The sequence below is a fragment of the Schistocerca nitens genome, chromosome 7 (assembly GCF_023898315.1).
Source record: "Schistocerca nitens isolate TAMUIC-IGC-003100 chromosome 7, iqSchNite1.1, whole genome shotgun sequence".
Lineage (NCBI taxonomy): Eukaryota > Metazoa > Arthropoda > Insecta > Orthoptera > Acrididae > Schistocerca > Schistocerca nitens.
The window spans coordinates 346,906,940-346,932,828 of record NC_064620.1 but is presented as its reverse complement, the minus strand read 5'-3'; the positions used below and the strand labels follow the sequence as shown (position 1 = coordinate 346,932,828).

General features: G+C 36.5%; 1 protein-coding gene across 1 annotated transcript in view; it reads right to left on the bottom strand.

Moving 5' to 3' along the window:
- Window positions 1-25,889, bottom strand: part of LOC126194884 (protein Spindly-like) — a 153,884-nt gene that overhangs the window by 78,809 nt on the left and 49,186 nt on the right. The window contains exons 4-5 of the mRNA XM_049933233.1: window positions 21,705-21,878; window positions 16,140-16,271 (exon numbers count right to left, since the gene is read on the bottom strand). Coding sequence (XP_049789190.1) covers window positions 16,140-16,271; window positions 21,705-21,878 — 306 coding nt within the window. The remainder of the gene's footprint in view (window positions 1-16,139; window positions 16,272-21,704; window positions 21,879-25,889) is intronic.

Below are 25,889 nucleotides of genomic sequence, written 5' to 3'. Positions count from 1 at the left end.
AAGCTGTTACACAAATTTGATTATGTAAAATCATGAGTAGTTTGGACATGACATCTGGATTTCACCAGATGCCACTTGAAATTAATTCCAGAAAACACAGTTTTTTTGTATGGAGGTAAGTGTTTTCAGTATTGTGTGGTGCCATTTGGGCTAAATGTATCTGTAGCTGAGTTCATAAGGACTCTGGATTCTGTCTCTGGAAGTGAAAGGAGTTCAAAATTAATTGTGTATGTTGATGACATTCTGGTCACAGAAAAGACTTGGGAACAACATCTGAATCTGTTAAGTGATGTGTTTTCAAAATTAGTATCAGGAGGTATGTCTTTGAAAATAGGTAAGTGTAAATTTGGTGTGGAAGAAGTTAAATTTTTAGGACATGTTATATCTGAGAAAGGAATTACGCCTGATAAAGAGAAACTTGATGCTATTACTAATTTTCCTCCAACTCACAATAAAAACAACTTACATCTTTATTGGGTTAACTGGGTTTTATAGAAAATTTTGTAACAGCAAAGCTTTGAATGGTCCATGCTTTAGTGAGTTTTTCAAGAATACCGTTTGGGATTGGAATCAGGAGTGTCAGGACGCTTTCGATGAGATCAAACAACAGTTGTGTCGAAGTTCAATACTGTTCAGACCGGATTTCTCTCTTCCTTTTTGTGTTATGACAGACAGTAGTGATGTTGGACTGGGTGCTCATTTATTCCAGGAAGTTGAAGTTCATGGTGTTATTGAACATATAGCTCTTGCATTTGAAAGAAGAGTATTGCAGAGGAATGTGAAAAGGCACACACTGTAACAGAGAGAGAACTTTTGGCTGTACATTGGGCATTCAACAAATTTAAGAATTATTTACAACGTCACAAAGTCATCATCTACACTGATCTCAAAGCATTACATTATCTTCAGGTGTGTAAGCTGTACCATAACATAATTATTTGCTGGGCCTCGTTTTTACAGCAGTTCAATTATAAATCAGATACATTAAGGGCACAGGCAATGGAGTTGCTGATGCTTTATCTGGGCTACCTTTAGGAAGCGAATCATCTAACAACTTTGGAGAAGAGAGAACGAGTTTAAAATTATGTACTTGAAAGGTGTGAAAGAGGAAAAAGAGATCTTGAAAATTTGCAAAGACACCCGTATGTATCAAAATCATTATCAAAATTGGAATTAGTTAAGAGCATGCTGGGAAAGAGAGGATGAGAAAAGACAGAACAGTATTATAAGGTACACAAGGGTATTTTATTCAGGAGACATAAGATTGACTCACAGGATTGGAAACTATGTTGGCCAGAACAGTTTATTGGTACTTTAATTACTCATACACATGAGAGTTTTGGTCATTATGGATCAACCACATGCACACAAAAGATTTGGGAAAACATCTATTTTTATAACATAGGAAGAAGAGTCAAGAAGAAGATGGCCAGCAGTGACAGATGTCAAAGAGTGAAGGTAAGTAACCAAATGAGTAGTGGCCAAATGCAAAACATACTGCCTAATTGTAACCTTGATCTCATGTCTATGGATGTTTATGGACCTTTGCCTATGTCTAAGAATGGATTTTGTTATGTTTTTGTGGTGGTTGATGTATTTTCGAAGTTTATAAAGTTGTTTCCTCTTAAAGCTACCAGTAAGCAAATCATCATTTGGAAACACATTTTCATCAGGTGAGTATTCCTAGAACAATTTTATCGGGTAATAGTTCTCACTTTACATCACAAGCTAGGAAAGATTTTGTTGATCACACAAAAATAAGGTATATTTTAACCTTGGTGTACCATCCTTCGAGTACTCCTGCAGAAAGATACACAAGAGAGATTGGAAGACTGTTTAGAACATTTTGTAGTGAAAATCATACCAGTTGGATAGATTGTGTACAAGTTGGATAGATTGTGTCAGTAATTTTGAGGATATTATGAACAGCTTACAACATTCTTCAAAGGTTTTTCACCATTTGAGATCATATTTAATCGCAGACCAGCTAACTATATTTCTGAAAATGTTGAGTTTCCACGATGTAAAATCCTGTCAGCACAAGAGAGGGAAGAGTGTGTTACGAAGATGATGAAAAAACGGGGGATAGGAGAAAGCAGAGAAATGATGGTAAAGGTAGATTTTCTAAGTTTGAAGTAGGAGATCTTGCGTTGGTGAAAGCCAAAGAGAAATCTAAAGTATTGATATTTGAAATAAAGAAATTTTTCCATGTTTATAATGGACCATTCGAAATTCTTGAAAATTCACATCATTAATGCATACAGACTTGTGTACCCTAAATTTAATTATGGAATATCACTGAACTGAAAGCATATAGATATGATCCATTAGTATCTAATTTTTGTTTGTTCTTTTTCCATTTTCATGAATTTAGTATGTAAGATGATATGATTTCTAGAGTTCTATCTTATCCATTGACTGAGTATAAATCTATCTGTGCATTCATAAGACTATATAACTGTTTTTTTTGTCTGGAATTTAGTACGTAAGGTGATATGCTACAGTTGCTTCTGATAGCTTGAACTCTAGCTTGACAGCAATTGTGTGTCCACTAAAATTTCAGTGCGTTTCGAACTGGGATCTATCGACAGAGTTGAAATCTATGATACACTATATATTTGTGTTCTGTAATAGATATGTGCTTTAGAATTTGATACATATATGCCATGAGACTGTATGATTAGATCCTTTTGCAATTTTGAAATGGGAATGTAATCATAATTTGTACTGCAAAAATTAGGAATAGTATCTGGATCATTCCACATTGAGTGTCCTAGGGGTCCCCTCACAACCAACTCATATTCTGCTAAAAAATTATAGGTGTGTACATTTGTATGTGTTAGGTCACTGCACAAAATTTTGGCTGAATTCTTTCAGTGGTTCCAGAGCTAGGGCCACCTTAGTGGACCCCTACCAAATCATAAAGTTCTTGGGGTGAATAATTTGGCCAACTTTGGTATAGCTTTGTGCATCTGTTGTGACATCTATCACCTTGAATTTTTGTACACTAGTACAACAATTAGTGTTGAATGCAGCTATAGCAATTAAATTGCTACTTGGTCTGAAAGTGCCTTGTAAAATTTATCGCAGAATTTAAGTTATACTTTATGCATCTTTTACTGTAAGGGAAAAAGCAGCTATGACCTCGATGTTTGAGCTGCTAACCAACAACCATACTACACTCTTTTATGAGTATATAGTTCTGATTTTATTAATCCTTGCTCAAGTGACAAACTGAAAATTGCAAATTTACAGCAGTTTTCAGGAACAGTTTTTAATACGGCTACCATCTCTGATCATCTTTTAACTGACACCATTGGAAAGAGATCATTTTTTTGCTACAAGGAACATTAAAAAGTAGAATGATAATTTTCCATGTAAGGTTTTTAAACTAGCTTCAAATATACCTTAGCTTTTGCGCATACTGCATGCTTGACAGAATAGCTTTGATGAATGACGTACAAAAATGAGCACAAACAACATTGTTGTGAACATAAAGCAATGAGTTCACAAAATGAACCAAGCATCATAATTTTGTTGTCAGAGTTCATGACACCATTTTCATGGCTCTAAAATTCTCTTCAATGCTCTTCAGGACCTCTGATGGGTAAGAATCTCCAACCCATGGAACTGTCACTTAGAGCTGGCAAAATGTGATTATCTGCTGCTCTAGGATCCAGCTGGTGTCCTTAATATCTTCTTGCAAAGCCTTTCCTCACTTTGGATCTGGTTTCGCTAATACGCATTTCTCTTCCTTCAGTTTTCTGGCAGTTTTCACCATTCGCTCAGACATGTTGAATTCTTCCATCTTTTTTTTAATACTCCAACTGCTAGGGGACGAAGTTAAAATCTGAATTTACTCAGAAGCTGAGGGCGTTGCTTTCAATTCGCTGGTGAGCACTTTGTACGAAGAGCAATCATGGCATTTTTGACCTGGTTGCAGTTCTGTGACACCATCTGCTTTAAGCCCACCAATTTCAGCAATTTTGGTAGCCACAACCATTTGAACTTCCCTTATCTTTCGTTTTGCATATCCACTAGAATCCCAGTTCGAAACGCACTGAAATTTTAGTGGACACACAATTGCTGTCAAGCTAGAGTTCAAGCTATCAGAAGCAACTGTAGCAGCATCATCATCATCATCATCATCATCATCATCATCATCATCATCATCGTCATCATCATCATACTCTGATGATGGCAATGGATGGACTTATTTTGCATTGATGTCAACTCTACAAGCAGGGCAAAGTTTCTGTCCACACTCAACATCAACTGTTGTAAGTTGTTTCAAAAAGTCAGCTGTTGCAACATCAATAGGATGCAGACCTTTGTTGAACACGATTCTTCTTTTGAAATGGATTGCAGCATGATTTCTGCAGATATTAAAACCTGGTCGAGAGACCACTAATTGACTTCAGAAGGTGTTTGTCCTTTATGAACTTCGTTAAATGACACACAGACTTGTTAATCTGTCCAATGGTGCACTGCTCTAGATCCATATTTCCATTTCTTAAAGCCATAACAAGTTTTAACTTCAGCAATGATTCAAAAATGAAGGAATCAACCAAGCTCCAAGGTAAACATTCACAGGTAATAACAACAAATGATACAATGATTGACAATTTTCATACAAACATGAATGATACCCAAATCAAATTACATCTTATATAGTGCGAATGGATAAAATGAGAATACTGGAGAACATTCTAGAACATTACAGAAAATTCCGGAAGTTTCTAGTGCCTTGTTATAAAAGTGTTGTAACTGCGTATCAGTTTCTGGAATCAATGCCTTGTTTTATAAAACAGTCATACCTGCATATCAAATATCCAGAAATTTTCAGAACCCATGTCCTGTTATAAGACAGTCATACTTGCACATCAATTTTCCAAAAGTTTCTGGAAAAAACAGTCATACTAGCATATCGAATTTCCAGAAGTTTATGGAATGCATGCCCTGTGTTATAAAACAGCAATATCTGCATCTCAACTTACAGAAGTTTCTGGAACCCGTGCCCTAAGCTATAAAACGGTCATACCTGCTTATCTAATTTCCAGAAGTTTCTGAAAACCCATATATGAAACAGTTGTACCAGCACATCAGAGTAGTTGTTGTTATGGTCTTCAGTCCTGAGACTGGTTTGATGCAGCTCTCCATGCTACTCTATCCTGTGCAAGCTTCTTCATCTCCCATTACCTACTGCAACCTACATCCTTCTGAATCTGCTTAGAGCATTCATCTCTTGGTCTCCCTCTACGATTTTTACCCTCCATGCTGCACGCCAATGCTAAATTTGTGATCCCTTGATGCCTCAGAACATGTCCTACCTACTGGTCCCTTCTTCTTGTCAAGTTGTGCCACAAACTCCTCTTCTCCCCAATTCTATTCAATACCTCCTCATTAATTATGTGATCTACCATCTAATCTTCAGCATTCTTCTGTAGCACCACATTTCGAAAGCTTCTATTCTCTTCTTGTCCAAACTATTTATCGTCCATGTTTCACTTCCATACATGGCTACACTCCATACAAATACTTTTAGAAATGACTTCCTCACACTTAAATCTATACTCGATGTTAACTAATTAATCTTCTTCAGAGATGCTTTCCTTACCATTGCCAGTCTACATTTTATATCCTCTCTACTTCGACCATCATCAGTTATTTTGCTCCCAAATAGCAAAACTCCTTTATTACTTTAAGTGTCTCATTTCCTAATCTAATTCCCTCAGCATCACCCGACTTAATTCGATTACATTCCATTATCCTCGTTTTGCTTTTGTTGATGTTCATCTTATACCCTCCTTTCATGACACTGTCCATTCTGTTCAACTGCTCTTCCAAGTCCTTTGCCGTCTCGGACAGAATTACAATGTCATCGGCGAACCTCAAAGTTTTTATTTCTTCTCCATGGATTTTAATAACTACTCCGAATTTTTCTTTTGTTTCCTTCACTGCTTGCTCAATATACAGATTGAGCAACATCGGGGATAGGCTACAACCCTGTCTTACTCCCTTCCCAACCACTGCTTCCCTTTCATGCCCCTCGACTCTTATAACTGCCATCTGGTTTCTGTACAAATTGTAAATAGCCTTTTGCTCCCTGTATTTTAGCCCCGCCACCTTCAGAATTTGAGAGAGTATTCCAGTCGGCATTGTCAAAAGCTTTCTCTAAGTCTACAAATGCTAGAAACATAGGTTTGCCTTTTCTTAATCTAGCTTATAAGATAAGCCTTAGGGTCAGTATTGCCTCATGTGTTCCAACATTTCTACGGAATCCAAACTGATCTTCCCCGACGTCAGCTTCTACCAGTTTTTACATTCATCTGTAAAGAATTTGCGTTAGTATTTTGCAGACGTGGCTTATTAAACTGATAGTTCGGTAATTTTCACATCTGCCAACACCTGCTTCCTTTGGGATTGGAATTATTATATTCTTCTTGAAGTCTGTGGGAGTTTCGCCTGTCTCATACATTTTGCTCACCAGATGGTAAAGATTTGTCAGGACTGGCTCTCCCAAGGCTGTCAGTAGTTCCAATGGAATGTTGTCTACTCCCGGGGCCTTAGAGTATTGTGCTGCAAATAATTTGTACCAACAAATCACATCACAAGTGCCTTGACATTCTCCAGCACAACAGCTGCCAACAAGGAAATACATTCGGTAAGCGTAACAGCTTAGGTTTCTGTTAATCTATTTTAAACGCCTTTTATGGAAAATTACCATTCTACTTTTTCAAGTCCCTTGCAGCAAAAAATTTGCTCTTTTCAGTGGTGTCAATAAAAAGACCAGAGTTGATAGCAATATAGAAAACTGATCCTGAAAAGCACTAGAAATTTGGAGAACTGGTTGTTGGCTAGCAACCCAAAAATCAATGTTCCAGCTTCCTTTCCCTTATAGTAAATGGTGGTTAAAGTAGGGCTTGAATCTTTTGCAATAAATTTTACAAGGCACTTTCAGACCAAGAAGCATAATGGATAGTCATTTCTAAGGAATTTGAATGCTTTAGCTGCATTCAGCAACAAAAGTAGTACTATGATACAAAAATTCAGAGTGATAGGTATCACAGAAGATGCACAAAGTTATAACAAAGTTAACAGAATTCTTCACACCGTGCACTTTGTGACTTGTTATGGGTCGATTAAAGTGGCCCTAGCTCTGGAACCACTATAACAATTGAGCCAAAATTTTGCACATTGACCTAGCATATACATATGTATACAAAATAAGTTTTGAACCGAATGGTCGCGAGGGGTCCATTTTTTTATTCTAGGATACTTGACATGGAATGACCCATCTGAGCATGTCTGTGTGTAATACCTCCATAGCCCATTTTTTAATTGCATTTAACTCTGTTTATTAATGTGTCATATATGAACACCCTTTAATTGCAACTGACATAAATCCCATACAATTAACCATGTAAAATGATTGAGGAGAACATCTCATGTGATGTGAAGGAGGTATTGAACAGCATATGAACCATGAACCATGGACCTTGCCATTGGTGGGGAGGCTTGCGTGCCTCAGCGATACAGATGGCCGTACCGTAGGTGCAACCACAACGGAGGGGTATCTGTTGACAGACCAGACAAACATGTGGTTCCTGAAGATGGGCAGCAGCCTTTTCAGTAGTTGCAGGGGCAACAGTCTGGATGATTGACTGATCTGGCCTTGTAACATTAACCAAAACGGCCTTGCTGTGCTGGTACTGCGAACGGCTGAAAGCAAGGGGAAACTACAGCCGTAATTTTTCCCGAGGGCATGCAGCTTTACTGTATGAGCATGGAGAGCTGCATCAAACCAGTCTCAGGACTGAAGACCACAACAACATTTAGTACACAAAACAATGTTTCAGGATTTGATGTGAATGCTAGGCAGGAAGTTACCTATCCGTTGGAGCGTGTGATGAGAACCCTAAAAAAGAAACTGAAAGATGTGGGCGGATCCACTCCTCACATTGCTGCATGACTGTACCCTACTGGACCAGTCAACTTACCAAGAGATTACGGGTGCTGAGTAACGTACTCTAGCCTCTGTCGACTAGATCTGTGTTGTGACTTATATTTGTGGCATAGTCCATATCAATTCAGGCAGGCTAGGAAAAAATCTCACCTTCATAGTCTCAGATGTTATTGAATTTAGCATATTTTAAAATGAAAGACTAAATAAGGAAAACGTATTTTTTGTTTTCTCCAAAAACAATTCTGCTCCGAGATACAGCCCTCCAAAGGTGACAATGACATACCATTTTACAGATGCAAATTTTGCAAAAAAAAATTTAAAATGCTGTATCTCTGAAACAGTTCTGGATATTTTGTTGGAGTTTTCTTTATTTGAAAGGTAACTGCTTTATGATTACAAAGAAATCCACAATTTGGACTTATCTGTCAAAGTTCTTTTACTATAGCGTTCTGAACTTTATGATTTATGGGAAAAAAATTTTCAAAAATGCCAATCCATACTGATTTTTTTCCTGTTGATTAGTACCATATAGTTCTACATTCCCTGAAAAGGAGAGCTACCACTTTTAGGTTGAACAGGTTTTATAAACAACGGAATTTTTGCCATACATAAAACCTGTTTTTTACCACATTATCACATAACAAGCTCATAAAAATCAAAACCTAGCCTTATTTAACATAATTTTAGTTTTGAAAGATTGAGTAAGAGACTCATTTTTCAAGCAGTTTAAATGATTCCAAAATGTATGTGAAAGCTCCGAACACTTGAAAGGCTTCAATTTATACAACTTCTGTGCACTCTGTTTTGTACTGAAATTAGCCAGTCAATGAACTAAAAATGAGTTCCACTGCTTCTATACCTTCCTTTGACACAGAATGATGCCTTCCCGTTGAACCAATAGGAACTGGAGTACTTACAATCTTCAAAACATTGTGAACAGGAAGTGAGCACTGATGGCGTTGTTGCTGTCCTTCAGCTGGAAACCTATATCCAGCAGCTGGTCCATGTGGTAGCATAAAGTTCACTACAATTTTGTTTAACTCATAACTGGTACCTATAATCTCTGCACTCCACCAGCCACAGTCCTACACACAGGCCACAAACATCCCCCTTCTCAGGTTGTGAATCTAAATATTATATTTCTGTTTCTGAGGTGTTGGCTGAATGAACTAATCCCTTCTGTCTTGCTCTTTAAAGTGTGTGCAATATGAGTTCGCCCATCACTGAGTCAATAAGTGTGTCTTCTGAATTCCTTTCAGAGTAGTAGTTTGTTTGAACCATTCTTCTTCTTTCTGATCACAGAATTCTTCGATTTTCTCTTTGGCAAAAGAATGAGGGCTGTTGATGTATAAGATTTCACAACTCTCATAAAATCCTCAGCATTCTGAATCACAGCTGTATTTGGTCTGGAAAGGTTATATTTTGTAGCATGGTGCTTCAGCAGGCCTCCTACACCATCGCAAGGCCCCTTCCTGTGACCAGGAGCACTGTATACCCAGTCAGCTGGCACAAGTGACTTACTCAATTCAAACAGCTGGTAACAATTTTTAAAATGACTAGGAGCACCATCAGAAATAATGATGATCTTCTCTGCAGCTGTTTGCAGTTGAAGAATTTTGTGCATTGCTAGCAAAGCATGTGCTAAGTCATGTCCTGTGTCATCACTTATAACTGCAACACTTGTGGCCTTGTTTTGAAAATATATCACTCCTGTAAAAATTGAAACCTGGTCATTACTCCCTTTTACTTCTTGTGGGTAAATTACACACCAGTTCTCAGCAAAATCACAGTGAAGCAATAAATCTAGTTCTTCAGCCTGTACACACCCTTCTACTTCTGTAATGTGTTGTTGCAATTTCTCCAGATGTTGGTGTGTTCTTCAGATGCTGGTGTGTTACTGCTTTCACTGATCATTTACCAAGTTCATCAATGAAACTGTCAAAGGCAACAGTTTTCTTAATTACTTTATTTTCATTCCATGTTGCATACGTAATTTCTGCAGAGTTGTCTGCTACGTCTTCCAGGCCAACCGTGTGTAAAGACAGTCCTCCATTTCCAGGGCAGTCACGACATTCTTGAACAAACAAGTCTCTCGCTTTACGTCACAGACTGCCAATGACTTCACATGCCTAACCTAGGTGTCATATGTCAAGTGCTCTAGCAAGTTCTTCAAAGTTAGCACACGAAGTCGAAAATTCGCGCAGTATACACAGACATTTCTAGGTAGGTGTGAAACTACCCACTTAGGTCATAGTGCATAAAATTTTGATCTTCCAATATGAGAAGTTGTATAGTTTCTCTTATATATTGCAAAAGTTTCTTTAATACAGCGAGTCATGTACCTCTTCACTTTTATAACTTTTTGACCTTCAACTGTTACAGTTATAATAACTTTTTTGTTGGCACTCTGGTGAGAACAGTTCCATTTATCTTCCCAATAAAATGACTGCACTATTTGAACTTGAGCTGCTTCTACAGGATGACCATAATAGGGATCTGGTGTTCCAAAGACTCCCTTTACAGACTCACATTTCTTGATCTGTCTACCATGTAGTTTGATACTGATTGAACGTGGTTCAAAATTGTTTTCCTTGAAACTGTCCCTGGAATAATAGTTAAAACTTGCACCTTTTCACTGTAGGATGCACAGTATTCAACAGCTGAATTGATATTTGTGAAAAATTCCTGGCAAGACGTGCGAGAGTGCTTCTGATGATGGAATTTCTACTTTGAAGAGTATGGTCAGTTTTGCTGTAGTGTATTTAGTCATAGTTTTAGTAGTTTCTCTGTGCTTTCTTGATGTATAGAGCTTATGACTCTACTTCATTGACAATTGTTTCTTAACAGGACTAACACCTACCTCCGTAGCTGAGTGATCCAAGGTATTTAATTCTTCCTCTATTGATGTAAAATCTGCATCATCGGCAACATGGGAGGCTTCACCTTATTCAGATACTATCGCTGTTATTCTGTCGAAACATGTAGATCACAAAAGGCATCACTGGAAACATCTTCACTTTGAAACAGAGTCTTCAAATGAGAACACATATTCCCAACCTGAACAAAGTCTGTTTTCCCCTTTGTCTTATGTATCACTCTTTTATGGATATGCAAATAGTCAGCACACTTCAATCTCCTGTGGCCCCAGTCAGAAAACATTTCTAACAGTCCTTTTCACAAAACGCATGCAACTGTGGCAAATTCCTTATGAAGACACAGAACTCGCTGGATTGTCTCAGATTTCTAAAAAGCCCTTCAGTAAACAAATTAGCACTGAACAACTACAATACAGAAACTTGCAACGAACAACCACAACAAAGAAACGGGCAAGAAACTACAACAAAGTATAAGAAATATCTGCAACAAGGAAAGGGAAAAGAAATAACCACAACAAGGAAAGTGTAAAGAAATAACTGCATCAAAGAAAGTGAAAAGAAATAACTGCAAAAAACACAATAGAAATAAACATCGTAAAAAAAATTAGTAAGTTACAATTTCAGTGAAGACATTCATTACCCTTGAAAGTCAAAAAAGTGATTTTTTTAAAATAAAACTTGTCCAACTTAGAAGTGGAAGCTCTCCTTTACAGAGAATACAGTACTACGTGGTAAAAATCTACCTATTCTGGATTGTCATTTTTGAAAAAAACATTTTTTCTGTAAATTATAAAAAAAATTCAAAAGGCAACAGTAAAAGAACTTTGACAGATATGTCCAAACAGAGGATACCATTGTAATCGTAAAGCAATTACCTTTCAAATAAAAAAACTAACAAAATATCTAGAACTGTTACAGAGATATAGCTTAAAAATTTTTCCGAAATTCGCATCTTCAAAATGGTGTTCGCAGTGTCATCTTTGGAGGACTGTATTTTGAGAAAACAAAAATATGTGTTTCTTACTTACTCCTGTATTTTAACATATGCTAAATTCAATAACATCCAAGACTATGAAGGTAACCCCCCCAACCTGAAGTGATACGGACTATTCCTTGTGAACTGTTAGCCAAGACTGCTGAAGACAGTCTTATTCAGTGTAAATGTATGTTTTTTCAAGTACAATACATTATGTAACTTTAAATCCATATGCATTTTTTTTATCATCTGTAAGTGAATCTTCTAGGCTTTTATGTACGTAGGTTAGTTTACGTGGGCAACTATGAAATAGTGTGGAAGACATTTATTAGTATGGACAATATAACAAGATGATGTATACATGTCTGCTTTCATACACTGATTTGGGTCCTCAAGTTACTGGTTTGTGTAATCATTCAAAGCTGTTTATGACTAAGTTTACCTGAATTTATCCTGAGTATTGCAACCATTGTACCTGATTGGATCTTGAGTTGTGGACAGACTCGCGCTCAACTCTGTTTTGGGTTCACTGGTCATCGTGACTGTGTGTGTGTGTGTGTGTGTGTGTGTGTGTGTGTGTGTGTGTGTGTGTGTGTGTGTGCGCGCGCGCGCGTGCGTGCAAGCTCAAGGAGAGGGTACAACTATTGATTGAGGCTAGATGCTTGTTACACTTACTTTTTGCATACGATTGAACTTACTGGTATGATTATGAGGAGCTCTATTCGTTTTGCTGATTTAAAACATTTGAATACCATGGTTTATGTGGCTGACTGATTCCTATTCATTATTGAGTATATTATTGTTGTCTGTGCCCATCGTTATGAGTTTTTAGAATCAGCTCACTCGTCATACACATAGGCTCTGAAATTTTTCTCTTCTATTTTGAAGGTTGGTTTGTATGGATGTTAGTAAAATTTATAATTCTAGTAATTTACATTGCCTCTGTATTTATTTCTATAGTTTAGTGGTGTATTGATGTAGTATTATTTGTATTATTTGTCTTGTGACAGTATATTCCACAGATCTGAAAATCAGAATGCAATATCCTGATATATGCATAGATTATGATTTGTATAGTAGATATTTCCTTATCTTCTCTGTAATATATTACATGTAAGATAGTTCTATACATCCATCTCTTATCCTGGGCATCATTTTGTTCATTAGTTGGCAAACCTTATAGTCTGTCACAAAATATTGTACACATTGTTTCCAAATTTTATGAAGGGAATATTGTAATGGGTCACCCTCCTCTAACATTACCTTTTTTCATAGAAATACCTGTTACCATGTATACTATCAATTCTTGTATAGGTGAACATTACATCAGCTGTCTAACTGAATAAACTTCATATGATTCTGTATACGGTGTGTTATGTTTCAGGCTAAAATATTTAAAATTAAATTAATTTGTTAGTACTCCATGTGTACAGTTAAAATTACTCTTCTTTTAAAAATATTTGAAATTACAAAATTTCTAGCACATCTAAAATTCATATTATTAATTGTACAATCTAACATTAATCATTAAATTTATTTCTTGAATCATTTAAAAAATATTGATATATTTTAGTGTAGATTCTTCTTTGGTCAAGAATACTGCTCTTTGGAATATTGTAATTACCACAGAACATAAGTAGCAGTGGGCATGCCTCTGATGGAAGTAGATGTTTTTCTAAGTTTGTCAACAACAATGTAAATAATGTTTTTTTTAATCTGGAAAATGCAAAGACAGTGTAATGTTTAACAATGTGACAAAGAATAAAATACAAGAAATATACAAGCAAATCTTCATCAGTGATTCAGCTCAACAAGAACCCGCAACATTATAAAAATTACAGCCTCAAGAACGTACCATGGACGCAAGACCTTGAGTCAACAACAACGAGATAATTAAGATAAGTAAAAAGTTTTGCTTTTGTATATCTTAGGCCTCTCTAAGCTTTTGGAACTAGAAGGTGGTGATGTGTATTGCAACACTGGAGGAGGAACAGAAAACAAAATCATCCACAAACCAGGAACACTGTACAGGACTCCTTACTGTTGATGCGAAACTGTTTATGGCTATGGCAAAGAGGTCAATACTTGAAACACTGCCTTACGAACACCGTTCTAAACGATCAGACAGCAACTCAGGACCTAAAAAAGCAATTCAACAGGAAGGACCGACCATATGAAGTTGGGGAGGTGGACACAAACGCCCCCTTGATGGAGTTTCACGAGATTCTGTGTCCTTGAGTAGTGCCGTACACCTTTCTAATATCAAAGAACATGGCAATATGCTAATCTTCTCTGTATTGTTCCAATATTAGCACATGTACCACTAAAGTGAATACCATTGCTTTGTCAAATTATTCTTGCAATATCATGTGCCCCATCTCATTTTCGTCTACACACTCTCCCATTTCTGTAATACTGCCTACAAGTTCATCTCCCTTGAACAGACCCTCTATATATTCCCTCCACTTTTCAGCTTTGCTTTCTTTGCTCAGGACTATTTTCTATCTGAACTCTTGATATTCATACAGCTACTACTCTTTTCTCCAAATGCCTCTTTAATTATCCTGTAGGCTGTATCTATTTTTCCTCTAGTGAAATATGCTTCCAAATCCTTAGCTTTGTCTTCTAGCCATTCCTGCACCTTCATTCAATTTCAGTTTTTAGATGTTTGTATTCCCTTTTTGCCTGCTTGATTTGCTGCATTGTTATATTTTCTTCTTTCATCAATAAAGTTCAATATATTCAGTGTTATCTACAAATTTCTATTTGGCCTTGTATTTTTACTTATTTGATCCTCTGCTGCTGTCAATATTTCATCTCTTAAAGCTATCCATGCTTCTTTTACTGTACCTCTCCCTTTTCTAGTCAAGTATTACCCAATGCTCCACCTGAAACACTCACTCAACATCATCTTGTTCTTTCACCTTATCCAGCCCCCATTTCCTTAATTTTCTGCCTTTTTGCAATTCCTACAGTTTTAATCTACAATTCATAATCAATAAATGGTGGTCAGAGTCTACATCTTCCCCTGGAAATGTCCTAAAATTTAAAATCTGGTTCCAAAATCTCTGTCTTACGATTATAAAATTAATCTAAACATTCTACTGTCGTCAGGTGTCTTCCATGTATACAACCTTTTTTCACAATTCTTAAAACAAGTGTTAGCGATGATTAAATTATGCTCTGTGCAAAATTCTACCAGGCAGCTTGCTCATTATCCTTCTCTTCCTTTTCCTACTATAGGACCTAAATTTTTGTCTCCTTTAATTATATGAATAATTTCTTTTATCTCATTATACATTTCATCAATCTCTTCACCTCAGGAACTAGATGGCACATAACTGTAATGCGGTAGGTGTAAGATTCGTGTCTATATTGGTTATGATAATGCATTCACTATGCTGTTCACAGAAGCTTATTTGCATTAATATTTTCTTATTCAATATTAAACCGACTCCTGCATTACCCCTATCTGACTTTGTATTCACCTCATCGGAAGTCCTATTCCTCCTGTCAACAAACTTCACCAACTCCCACTATATCTTATTTCAAACCTATCCTTTTTAAATTTTCTAACCTACTTGCCCGATTAAGGGATCTAAAATTTCACACTCCAATCTGTAGAATGCCAGTTTTGTTTCTCCTGATGACGACATCCTGCTGAGTAGTGCCCACTTGATGGTCCGAATGAAGGACTATTTCACCTCCTAAATGTTTTGCCCAAGGACACCATCATCATCCAACCATATAGAGTAGCCGTATGCAATCAGGAAAAATTATGGCTGCAGTTTCCCTTTGCTTTCTGTCATTCGTAGTACCAGCACAGTTAGGCTGTTTTTGTTGTTACTACGCCAGGTAAGTCAATAATTTAGACTGCTGATCCTGCAACTGCTGAAAAGGCTGCTGTCCTTCAGGAACCACACCATCATCTGGTTGAGAGAGAGAGAGAGAGAGAGAGAGAGAGAGAGAGGGGGGGGGGGGAGGGGGGGGAGGGGGGGGGGTTCCTTAACTTTAAAATGGCTGACATTACTGAGTAACCTGCCACGTTAGTATTCACATTAATCTCACACAATGAACTGTGGACATTATTTGAAAGTTCTTCCTACCTTACAACATATTTCCCAAGGTACAATATTCTTGTTAATATTTTTTGCCTTTGTTGATATAATAGATATATCATACGAATTTGCCTACCTCGAATAATGTTTTAGGGGATTTGAAGGAAAATCATATTTGAACTTATGTTCTGAATTGTAAAAACCGGCACTGGAAAGTGAAAGCTACTTTATCAAAAGTACACAGGAAGTTGAAATCATTTTACCTCTAGCATCAGTAATTCCTCTGAACTGTCAGTAGTTAGACTAATATGTTGCTCTTCAGCCTTTCCAATGCTTGCTCGTCTCAGACTTGAAATTACTTCGAGTTCTTGAATTTTTGACTCCAGCTCATTAATCTGAAAATACATAAATTAAATGCATTATTTGAAAGTAGTTCTCTCTAATAACTATAAAAAGGCTGGACGACGTTATGTTTAAATTAATATTTAAAGCAACATACAAGCTAAATTACTTATATATGAGCACACTGCAACACACACACTTAAAATTCAGACAAGAAGAGCACAAATATTACACATTTCTATCATCAAGTAAGTTTACACTAGCATAAAAAGAAAGAAGAATACTATGCCCATTAACTATCTCCTCCCACTGTGTGTTAACAAGTTATGACATATTCAAATTGCTACAGTCATTTGCAAGATTCAGTGACATCAATTAACTAATGATAAGGCAGTAAAACTTGGCATAAAACACCAAACAACTAAAAGCATGCAACAACACACAGTGCACACAGTATAAACAATAAAAGCAATGAACTGTGTGTCGATGAAGATACTGAACATACACATAAGAAAGAAGAGCAGCAGGATAATGTTCTGGCCAAAGGGTGAGAACTGGGTTGGAAAATTTATTCTGCAACTCCCTTTTCTTTTCCCCTCTGCACTTATGCTAGGAGCAACTGTCATAAAAAGGAGAAGTCATTTAATGTATTCCAGGTGATAAGAATAATTAACTGAGATTTCACGTCCAAACGGGTAAGATCTAGGGTCTATGTCTGGACTTAGGTGGAGGTGAAAAGTTGGTTACACAAGATTGGGCATTATTTACTGAACAATACCTTGATGAGACACAAGATTATTTACTGAATGGAGAATAAGTACTGAGAAGTGCTACTGCCCATATTGGAGGCTAAAGGATTAAGAATGAAGGCAAACTTGATAACCAACATCTGCAGCGAGCACCAACAATTAGTGGAAATGGCAAAACTACAAACCTGCAAGTGACATAGGAATTTCAGTTTTATCTATTATGCTTGGGCCCAGAGCCAGCAGACCTCGATTAAAAGAACTTGCAGCTCTGCTGAGATTATCTTAAGTCAATAAAATGTTCCATCACTATGGCCAATTTCAACCACATGATCAACATCTAAGAGTCACATACATTTGATAATGTTCTCTGCCGTATTTTTCTGTCTGTATGTTATAGCTCATCTCAGGATCTATAGTGCATAGGAACTTTAATTTGGTTTTCACTAATAGATAAGACTGATTCACAATTAATGTTTGTGTATATCACTACATACTATAAAAAAAGTCATCTGGCTTACATACTTGGTGCTACACATGTGAGGTAAGGTCAGGTCACTAGTGCAGTCAAACAAACTGCTGATCCATGTCCAAATGCATTATCATCCCAAACTTGCTCAAGACTACTCCCTGCATGGTTATTTCATAAAATGCACTTTCTCTCAAGGTTTCCATCTCTGATGGAGAGTTCCAGATCCCAAGCCACAGCCAAGGAGAGAAGCAAGGAATATTAGTGACAAACATAACAAAGAACAAATCAAATAAGCTACTGCCAAGTATTGTCCCAGTTACAGACTTATTCATCTCTTAACATACATTTCAAATCAATGTTGATTTGATGTATTGGAAACATCAGGACTTTTACATGACTATTTATACGTATCTGAGATGCTACTGTATCCAAGATACAGAAGTAAATGTATAATTTTCTTTTTCAAAAAAGTAAAACAGTCCTCAAGGAACACATTTCCGGCATACAGGTATAGAGTAATTTTTTCAGTGAACCTAACTTCATGTCAATATATTACTGCCTTTTATTTTATTGTGAATTTTTGATCCCATATACTCTGATGTTTCAGCACAGACTTTTAAACAGTGTGTTGGAAGTTTAAAATTACCTCTGTGATGTGATGAGTTGCGTAGTTTGTGGTCAAAAAAGAAAGAATTAAGAATATGTTGACAATTATAGGACAACAATACCTCTATATATAAAGAGAAGATATAGATAGTATTTTACGATTTTTTGATAGTGGTCAACATGATGCCCTATGTTTGGCACCACTGCAAAGTTCTTCTCCATTTTCTGAATCATTGGAGTTGTAAAGATAATATATGTTTCTTGGTGATATGACCACTGGCCAGGCAATCAACTGTGTGCCACTAATTTGTGCTAGACATATTGTTTCTATAGTTTCAAAGTGTCTTAGTCACCGATTGTGGTTGTTACAAAGGAACAAAGGGAAGCCATCACACCACTATGATGCCATTACTTCCCCTACACCAAACAAAAGCCAAAAACTTACACCAACCACCTCCAAATAACTCTCTCCAAAAAAAAACAAGCCACCTATTTTTGCTAAACTCACTGGCAGAGCAGCCACTTTGAAGTCTCTCAAAAAACTGGTGAAAAGGATCTGTATATGCATGTTTTGCAATAATGTCACTCTTATTTTTTCAACACAGCAAATTAATGAAAACCACTTCGAGTAGAGTATTCAAATTTTCAAGGAGTAATAACATACATATCCTGAGTCTACTGAACTAAAGAAGCATGTTACATATAATTAAAATTATTTAGGATAATGTACAAAAAAGTACACAAAATTCAAACCATGTAATTAAAAAATTGTATTTCCGAAAGCCGTGGGTGAAATGCAATTTTTGTACGTCGGTAGACTCAGAATGTACAATTTAATGTCCTGTAAAAGTTTCATGTCAATGGCTACAGTGGTCCCTGAAATACAGGGAAGGAAGTCACTAAATTTAACATTGTCGGGATAGGGCGTTCCAACTCCCCTTAAACATGAAATAGTCTTCTTTACAGTAAATTAAGGAAATATGTGTGTACAATATTTTACAAGTACAGCATCTCGCATGACCTACTGATTACACTTCTCACTTTGGATTCACCATAGCAAGACTCAACATATACTTTTAATCTGCTAGCTGTTATGTTTCACCAGACATGTTCCTATTTTTATTTATTTATGTTTTTTGGTGTTAGGAGTCCCTTGAAAGTTGCTGAAGTACCTAGAAAGATTAAGCATAACAAATAACTGACTCAAAGTAAGGGTCATGACTATCTTTCTGATATCTACGCTTGTGGCACCTGACAAATAAATATACATTGCAAAAGCTAGGATGTTAACTTTTCTAAGCAGTCTATGGGTAATTTCCAATTAAAATTTTTATTGAGATTTAGCCCTAAGAACTTCACATACTTTGCTACTGTAATACCCTATATCTCATTCTGACTGAACAACTGACCGTATGCATTAGTCTTATTACTTTGTTAGACGATGAAAGTATTATTGGCTATTTTTTCAGATGCAACTACAACTTTCCTGAATACAACTTTATAGCACCTGACATACATAACAAAACTGGGGTTTCCGTTTGATATTAACTCATTGCGCAGTTTCCTTTTTTTGGCACCAGAAATTTTTATTCCTGGTGTAATCCACTTAAGTTTACTGCTTACATTCTTTTCCAGAGGTCTACAAGGGAAAGTTTCAGTAAAAATATCTGAAAAGCAATTTAAGAATTTGCCATAGTTTATGTAGTGCTCTGCAGACCTGCTCACAGTACTGAGTTTACCGTGGACTAAATCCGTATTTCCTTTGCTGAAATTCCAAATTCCGTATGATATACAATTTTGGAGCCTTTAATCTATCTGCCTTTGGGAGCTCAACTGAGAGGCATGATTGATTAATTTGAAGAGATCCTCTTCAGTTGCACGAATCATTTATTCGAAGCACAACTGGTTTTGGGATGTTAAAATCCCATCTTCAGGTTATAAAACTGTAACATACTAGAAAGGAGAGGAGGGAAGAAATATAATACAACATATCCGGAAAAACCAGAAGGGCAGACTAATGAAACAAAGAGACTTTTTCGTATGACTGCATTTTGGCAGATCTAGAAAAAAGGAGAGGGCCTAATAATGAAATTGACTTAAGAATGTTGTAACTGGACACGTAGGAAGAAAGAGAGAGAAACCAAAACAAACTGTGTGAGTACAGTGTTCATTTCTGGTTTCTTCCTCCTTCGTCCAACCCACCCAGAGCTACATTCATAGATCTGTTTGATTATTACAACTTCTCCTTTTCTCTAGATCCACATTTGATACTGTGATTTTGAATGCTTTCTAACTGACCTGACTGCATGTTACGCATTACCAAATACCATAAGTGAGTCGTGTTGTTTAATTAGCCTGCACTTCTGGTTTTTCCAGATATGTTTGTTGTATTTCTTCCCTCCTCCTCTTTGTATTAGTTTTATACACCTGACATGGGATTTAAACATCCAAAAACTGGCCATGGTTTGAATAAATCTTTAGTACAACTGCAGCAGATCTCTTTACATAAATTAATGTTCCTAGGGGGTGACTGAACAAGATAATATTGTCCTTAAAATGTCCTGTATCACAAACAGATATTACTTACCAAGTGAGACTGAACAGGTAAACGAAACAACTGTAATTACACAACATAAAATTTTAACTGGGTAAGTGAAACTACTGTAACTGAAATAAAGGAAAAAAATTGGGCATTTTGATAGTAGGCCTAAGTTACAAAGTGATCTCAATGGGATTAATAGCAGTGCCAGTAGCTACAAGTGTCGAGTAATGGAACTGTGGTTCTCCAGTACTACACTTGAGCAAGTAAACATGTTTTGACGTTGACTAGAAAACATTCTTTGAAATTGTAAAGGTAAATAGGATAAAATACAAGGAGCAAAAGGTTGTCTGCAACTTTCACCGACACCCAACAAACTCGCCCGATTTTGCACTATGTTGGTTGTTGAATGCCGAAACGTAATATGAATATAGTCTAGGTATGCAAAACATAACACACTGCGGCAGACTGGTAAACAAAAGTTTTCATGCCAGGATATCTGTGCACAACAAAAGTATGATGGTTTCAGTGTGCTGTCCCAATGCAGTGATCCATCTCCAGTAAGGCCACTGTGAGGTTCACAGAAGTCAAATCGTTCAACAACGGTTTGCACAACAGGCTGACATTGTCCTGATCGACTGCATTGTTTAAGCACCGCACTTTACTTCCACTGAAAACCTGTCAAAATGAACTTCCACTTTCCAATGCTGACCCCTGGAACTAGTGCCGGATACATGGGCAAGTCTTGCCGATGAAGAGAGATTTCCAGAGGCTGACTGCCTCCATGTCTCATCAAATGAGGCAGATAACTGATGCCAATGGGGGTGGCTCTCATACTACTAGTTACTGGATTTACAAAGCTTTCACAGACTAGTGGAGTTATGAGGATCTCCTTGATACCATCAATATGCAAATTTCAACCTCTTTGGTTCTTACCATGTTTCATAACTTTTCAATTGAAAACTCATTATAAATCTGGGCGGCACGACAAGGATTTCAACTGTCATCATACCAGACGCAACTCCAGTGTGCTACCCACTACACCACCTTGCTCGAGGCTGATAAAAGTGTTGCAAAAGGACACCATTACGTAGGCTACTGGGTTGAAACATCAGGCACTCACCTCTTTATTCAGTTCAGCTATTTCTGTCTCGTGTGCCTTCTCAGTGCTTGCTTGTAGTTTATCTTGCTCCCCATTTTCCACCTCTAAAGACGTAATTACATTCTGTATTCCTTCATTCTCATTTTCTAAATTGGATAACTGTAAACGTAGTCTGTGGATATCATGCCATTGTTCCTGTACAGATAACAGAAATTAAAAATATATTAAAACAACAACATACAAAATAAACTGGTCGAGTTCAGATGTCAATGATTTTGCAACGAAAGTAGGTTAATGGCCTTCAATGTAGTAGTCAACACACACACACACACACACACACACACACACACACACACACACACACACACACACACACACACTTCAAAAAATCAAGTGGCTATATAAGCCTTTCACAAACACACATGGCGTGAAATGGTTAGCACGTGCAAGCAGACCCAACCCTAAAAATCCTGGCTGAGATGACAGCTGCAGAATTGGTAAAATTAAACTCTCTCTCTTTAGGTTTAACTTGCTTTAATTCAATCTCGCTTACTGTAGCTTGTACAATTATGGCAATATTTAACATTCTAAAGCTTATAAAGTCTAATAATTTCCATTGATAAAGTTACATTACTAACAGGCAAGTTCCGGCGACTATTTTCTGAATTTTGAGATCCTTATACACACTACAAACTATGTCTGCCAATTGTGTAACTTTAAATTTCCATAGTAACATATTTCAAGCCAAAATATTCTCTAAGGTCATCCAAAGCAATTCACATGAAACAAAAATTTACCTCCATTACCTGCTATGAATTAAGTGTCACAACAACACTTAACAACAAAGTTCAAATTTAACAACCATATCATATCATCCAAATATATTACTAACCAAAGACATTCTTTTAAACATCATTGGTATCATTAGAGCCACTTGGAGCTCTGAGATACAGCAATCTGAAAGCGCCCTGACACATTCAATAATAATGTTGAACCATCAATATATTGACCACATGACAGCGCCTATTAAGGTATTGTTAATATAGAAGAGACATATAACCTTGTACGAGGCAGGCGACCATGGTAGTATCCTACTGTACTCTTCTGGAGCTGAATAGGACACTTCAGCAAAGTCTCTCAGCCTATCAACAAATGACATTAATAATCAAATTTCTCATGTGACATGTTTCAGATTTATTTCGATAATCGGATATCCAAGTGCACATTGGGTGACAGGATAGGAGCGATTCTAGATGTATATGTACCACAAGCTGAGTACTCACTAGTGTATCAGCTAATATTACATACGCATTTAGTTACGCCAGCATCTTGTGACCGTATGTGCACTTTGATACATGAAGGGAATAAATCCGAAATTGCATCGCACGAGAAATTTGAATAATAAAGCAATTTTTCACCTTTTGAAATGATGTTTGCTTCTGTCGTATTAAGATCATTGCTAGCTAAATTTATTTTGTTTCGTTCTAATGATTTAGGTTCAAACTGCATCATTTTTATTTCAGTTACATTTACATTCAGTCCACTTTGATGGAATTGGGATTTAATTTTCTCTAAAGTATTTACAACACTTTCCGGAATTCTTTCAGGTGCCTCATTTTCAACTAGAACTGATGTATCGTCAACAAATAAAACTTAATGAGCACCAGTACAAAATGTTAGGTCATTTATGTAGAAAAGGAACATGGACGGACCCAATATAGAACCCTGCACGGCTCCTGGGCCAATTATTTTCCAGTTTGAGACTTAATTTCATGAATCTGGAGTTACACTTACTCTTTGTTTCCTGTCTGTTAAGAGGTGAACATATAATAAAGCAGTGTGTGTGTGTGATTCTGTATACATGAATTATGCGTAGAAGTAAGGAGTATTTCATGAATCTAAAGCGGTTGTAAGATAAATTATTCCTGTGATCTTTCTGCCCAAACTGGTTTTTGAAAATTATGTGTCACTCACAGTAAAAAGCAATTTGAATTTGTTTTGCTGAAGTCTTTTTAAACACATGAGAAAGTACCAGCAGAATAGAGATAGGGTCGTATTTCCCCTCATCTTCTGCTGACCCTTTTGAATATTGGATGCATCTCAGCATATTTTAATACATGTGGAAAACATCCCTGCTCAAAAGATTGCTTTATAATAACTGACAGTGACTGAAATTATATTATGCACTCTGTTGATTACATATGTGGGCATTTCATCCAGCCCAGGTGAGGTTTTGGTTTCGAAAGACAAAATTTCATTTTCCATGTCCCTTTGAGTGATTTTTCAAACTGTTTCAAAGATGTGTTCAGGTTGTTTCCAAGTGTATGTAATTTACATTTTCTTGATAGGGTGCTATACCTTCATCTTACATCATTACATTTAAGAAGAATTCATTGAAACAATCTGACATCTCATCAACAGGTTTTATTAGATTAGATTTATTTTCATTCCAATTGATCCATATTGAGGAGGTCCTCCGGGATGTAGAATGTGTCAGAAAAACAATAACAGATGACAGATATTTATAACTGAAACAGATAAGCTAATGTACCTTCCACAGGCCCCAAGTGGAATGATAGTCATTTTTTTTTAATGAACACAATATGAAAGAATCATTTTACGAACACTCATTTACGAAGATCGCATTAATGCACTGAATTCAAAAGTTTAAAAAAGTTTTTATTATTTGTAAGGTAATGAACATTTAATAGAACTACCACAATATTTATTTACAATTAACACATTACTACACTGAAATGGTGCAGAAGTTAGAATGTACAACACACACACACACACACACACACACACACACACTGGCAAGTTATTGAAAATGTGTGTTCCTGAGTAATGTACACCTTTTTTGTACAGCAGTACGTGATTTTAAATCACTATGAAGATTATTCTTATTTCTAGTACTGGTTCCATGAATTGACCTATTGGTTTGAAAAAGTGATATATTTTAATGACAAATTTCATTAAGGAATAAATATTTGGAAGTAGTAGTTAATATCCCTGGTTCCCTAAACAGGCTCCTGTAGGATGTTCTTGAGTTCACACCACAAGTAACTCTTATTGCACATTTTTGTGCTCAGAAAACTTTAACTTGGCTTGATGAAATACCCCAAAAAATAATATCATAAGACATTATGGACTGAAAGTAAGCATAGTATGCCAGGTTTTTCATTCTTATATTCCCTATGTCTGACAAATCGCATTGCAAATAGGGATTTGTTACGACGCTTCAGCACTTCTGTGGTGCGCTCCTCCCAGTTCATAATAAATTTAAGCTGTAATCCCAAGAATTTAACAGTGTCCACTTCTTCTATCTGTTTGTCATTGTACGTTACACATAGTCGTGGGACACCCCTTACAAGTTCTGAACTGCATGTAGTGTGTTTTTTCATAGTTTAGTGACAAAGAATTGGCTAGGAACCAGTGATTAATGTCCACAAATATTTTATTAGCCGATCTTTCTAAGACTACACGTGATTTGCTATTTATTGCAATGTTTGTATCATCGGCAAACAAAACAAACCTTGCATCTGGTAATGTTATTGATGAAAGGTCATTGACTTACACAAGAAAAAGTAAGGGCCCTCCCAAGATGTAACCTTGTGGGACCCCACATGTAATTGGTTCACAGTTGGATGATGCCTGATAGCTTAATAAAAGTATCTTTCCTAATAATATCCTTTGTTTCCTGCCAGAGATATAAGATTTGAACCATTTTGCACCATTTCCTGTTACATCATAATATTCTAATTTATTTATAAGGATATTGTGATTTACACAGTGAAACGCCTTTGACAGATCACAAAATATACCAGTTGCCTGCTACTTTTTTGTCTAATGAATTAACTACATTTTCACTGTAAGTGTAGATAGCCTTCTCAATACCAGAACGATTCAGAAATCCAAACTGCTACTTTGACCGTATGTTATTTGTCATAAGATGGTTACAAAGCCAATTGTACATTACCACTTCTAAAATTTGTCAGAATGCTGACAAAAGTGAAATTGGGTGGAAATTTGATGCTATTTCCTTATATCCCTCCTTAAACAGTAGCTTAACTTCAGTGCACTACAATCATTCAGGAAACATTCCACTGATTAATGACTGGTTACACAGATAGCTTAATACGATATTTAACCTCGAATGCATCCAGCTTTACTGTATGGTTACATGATGATGGCGTCCTCTTGGGT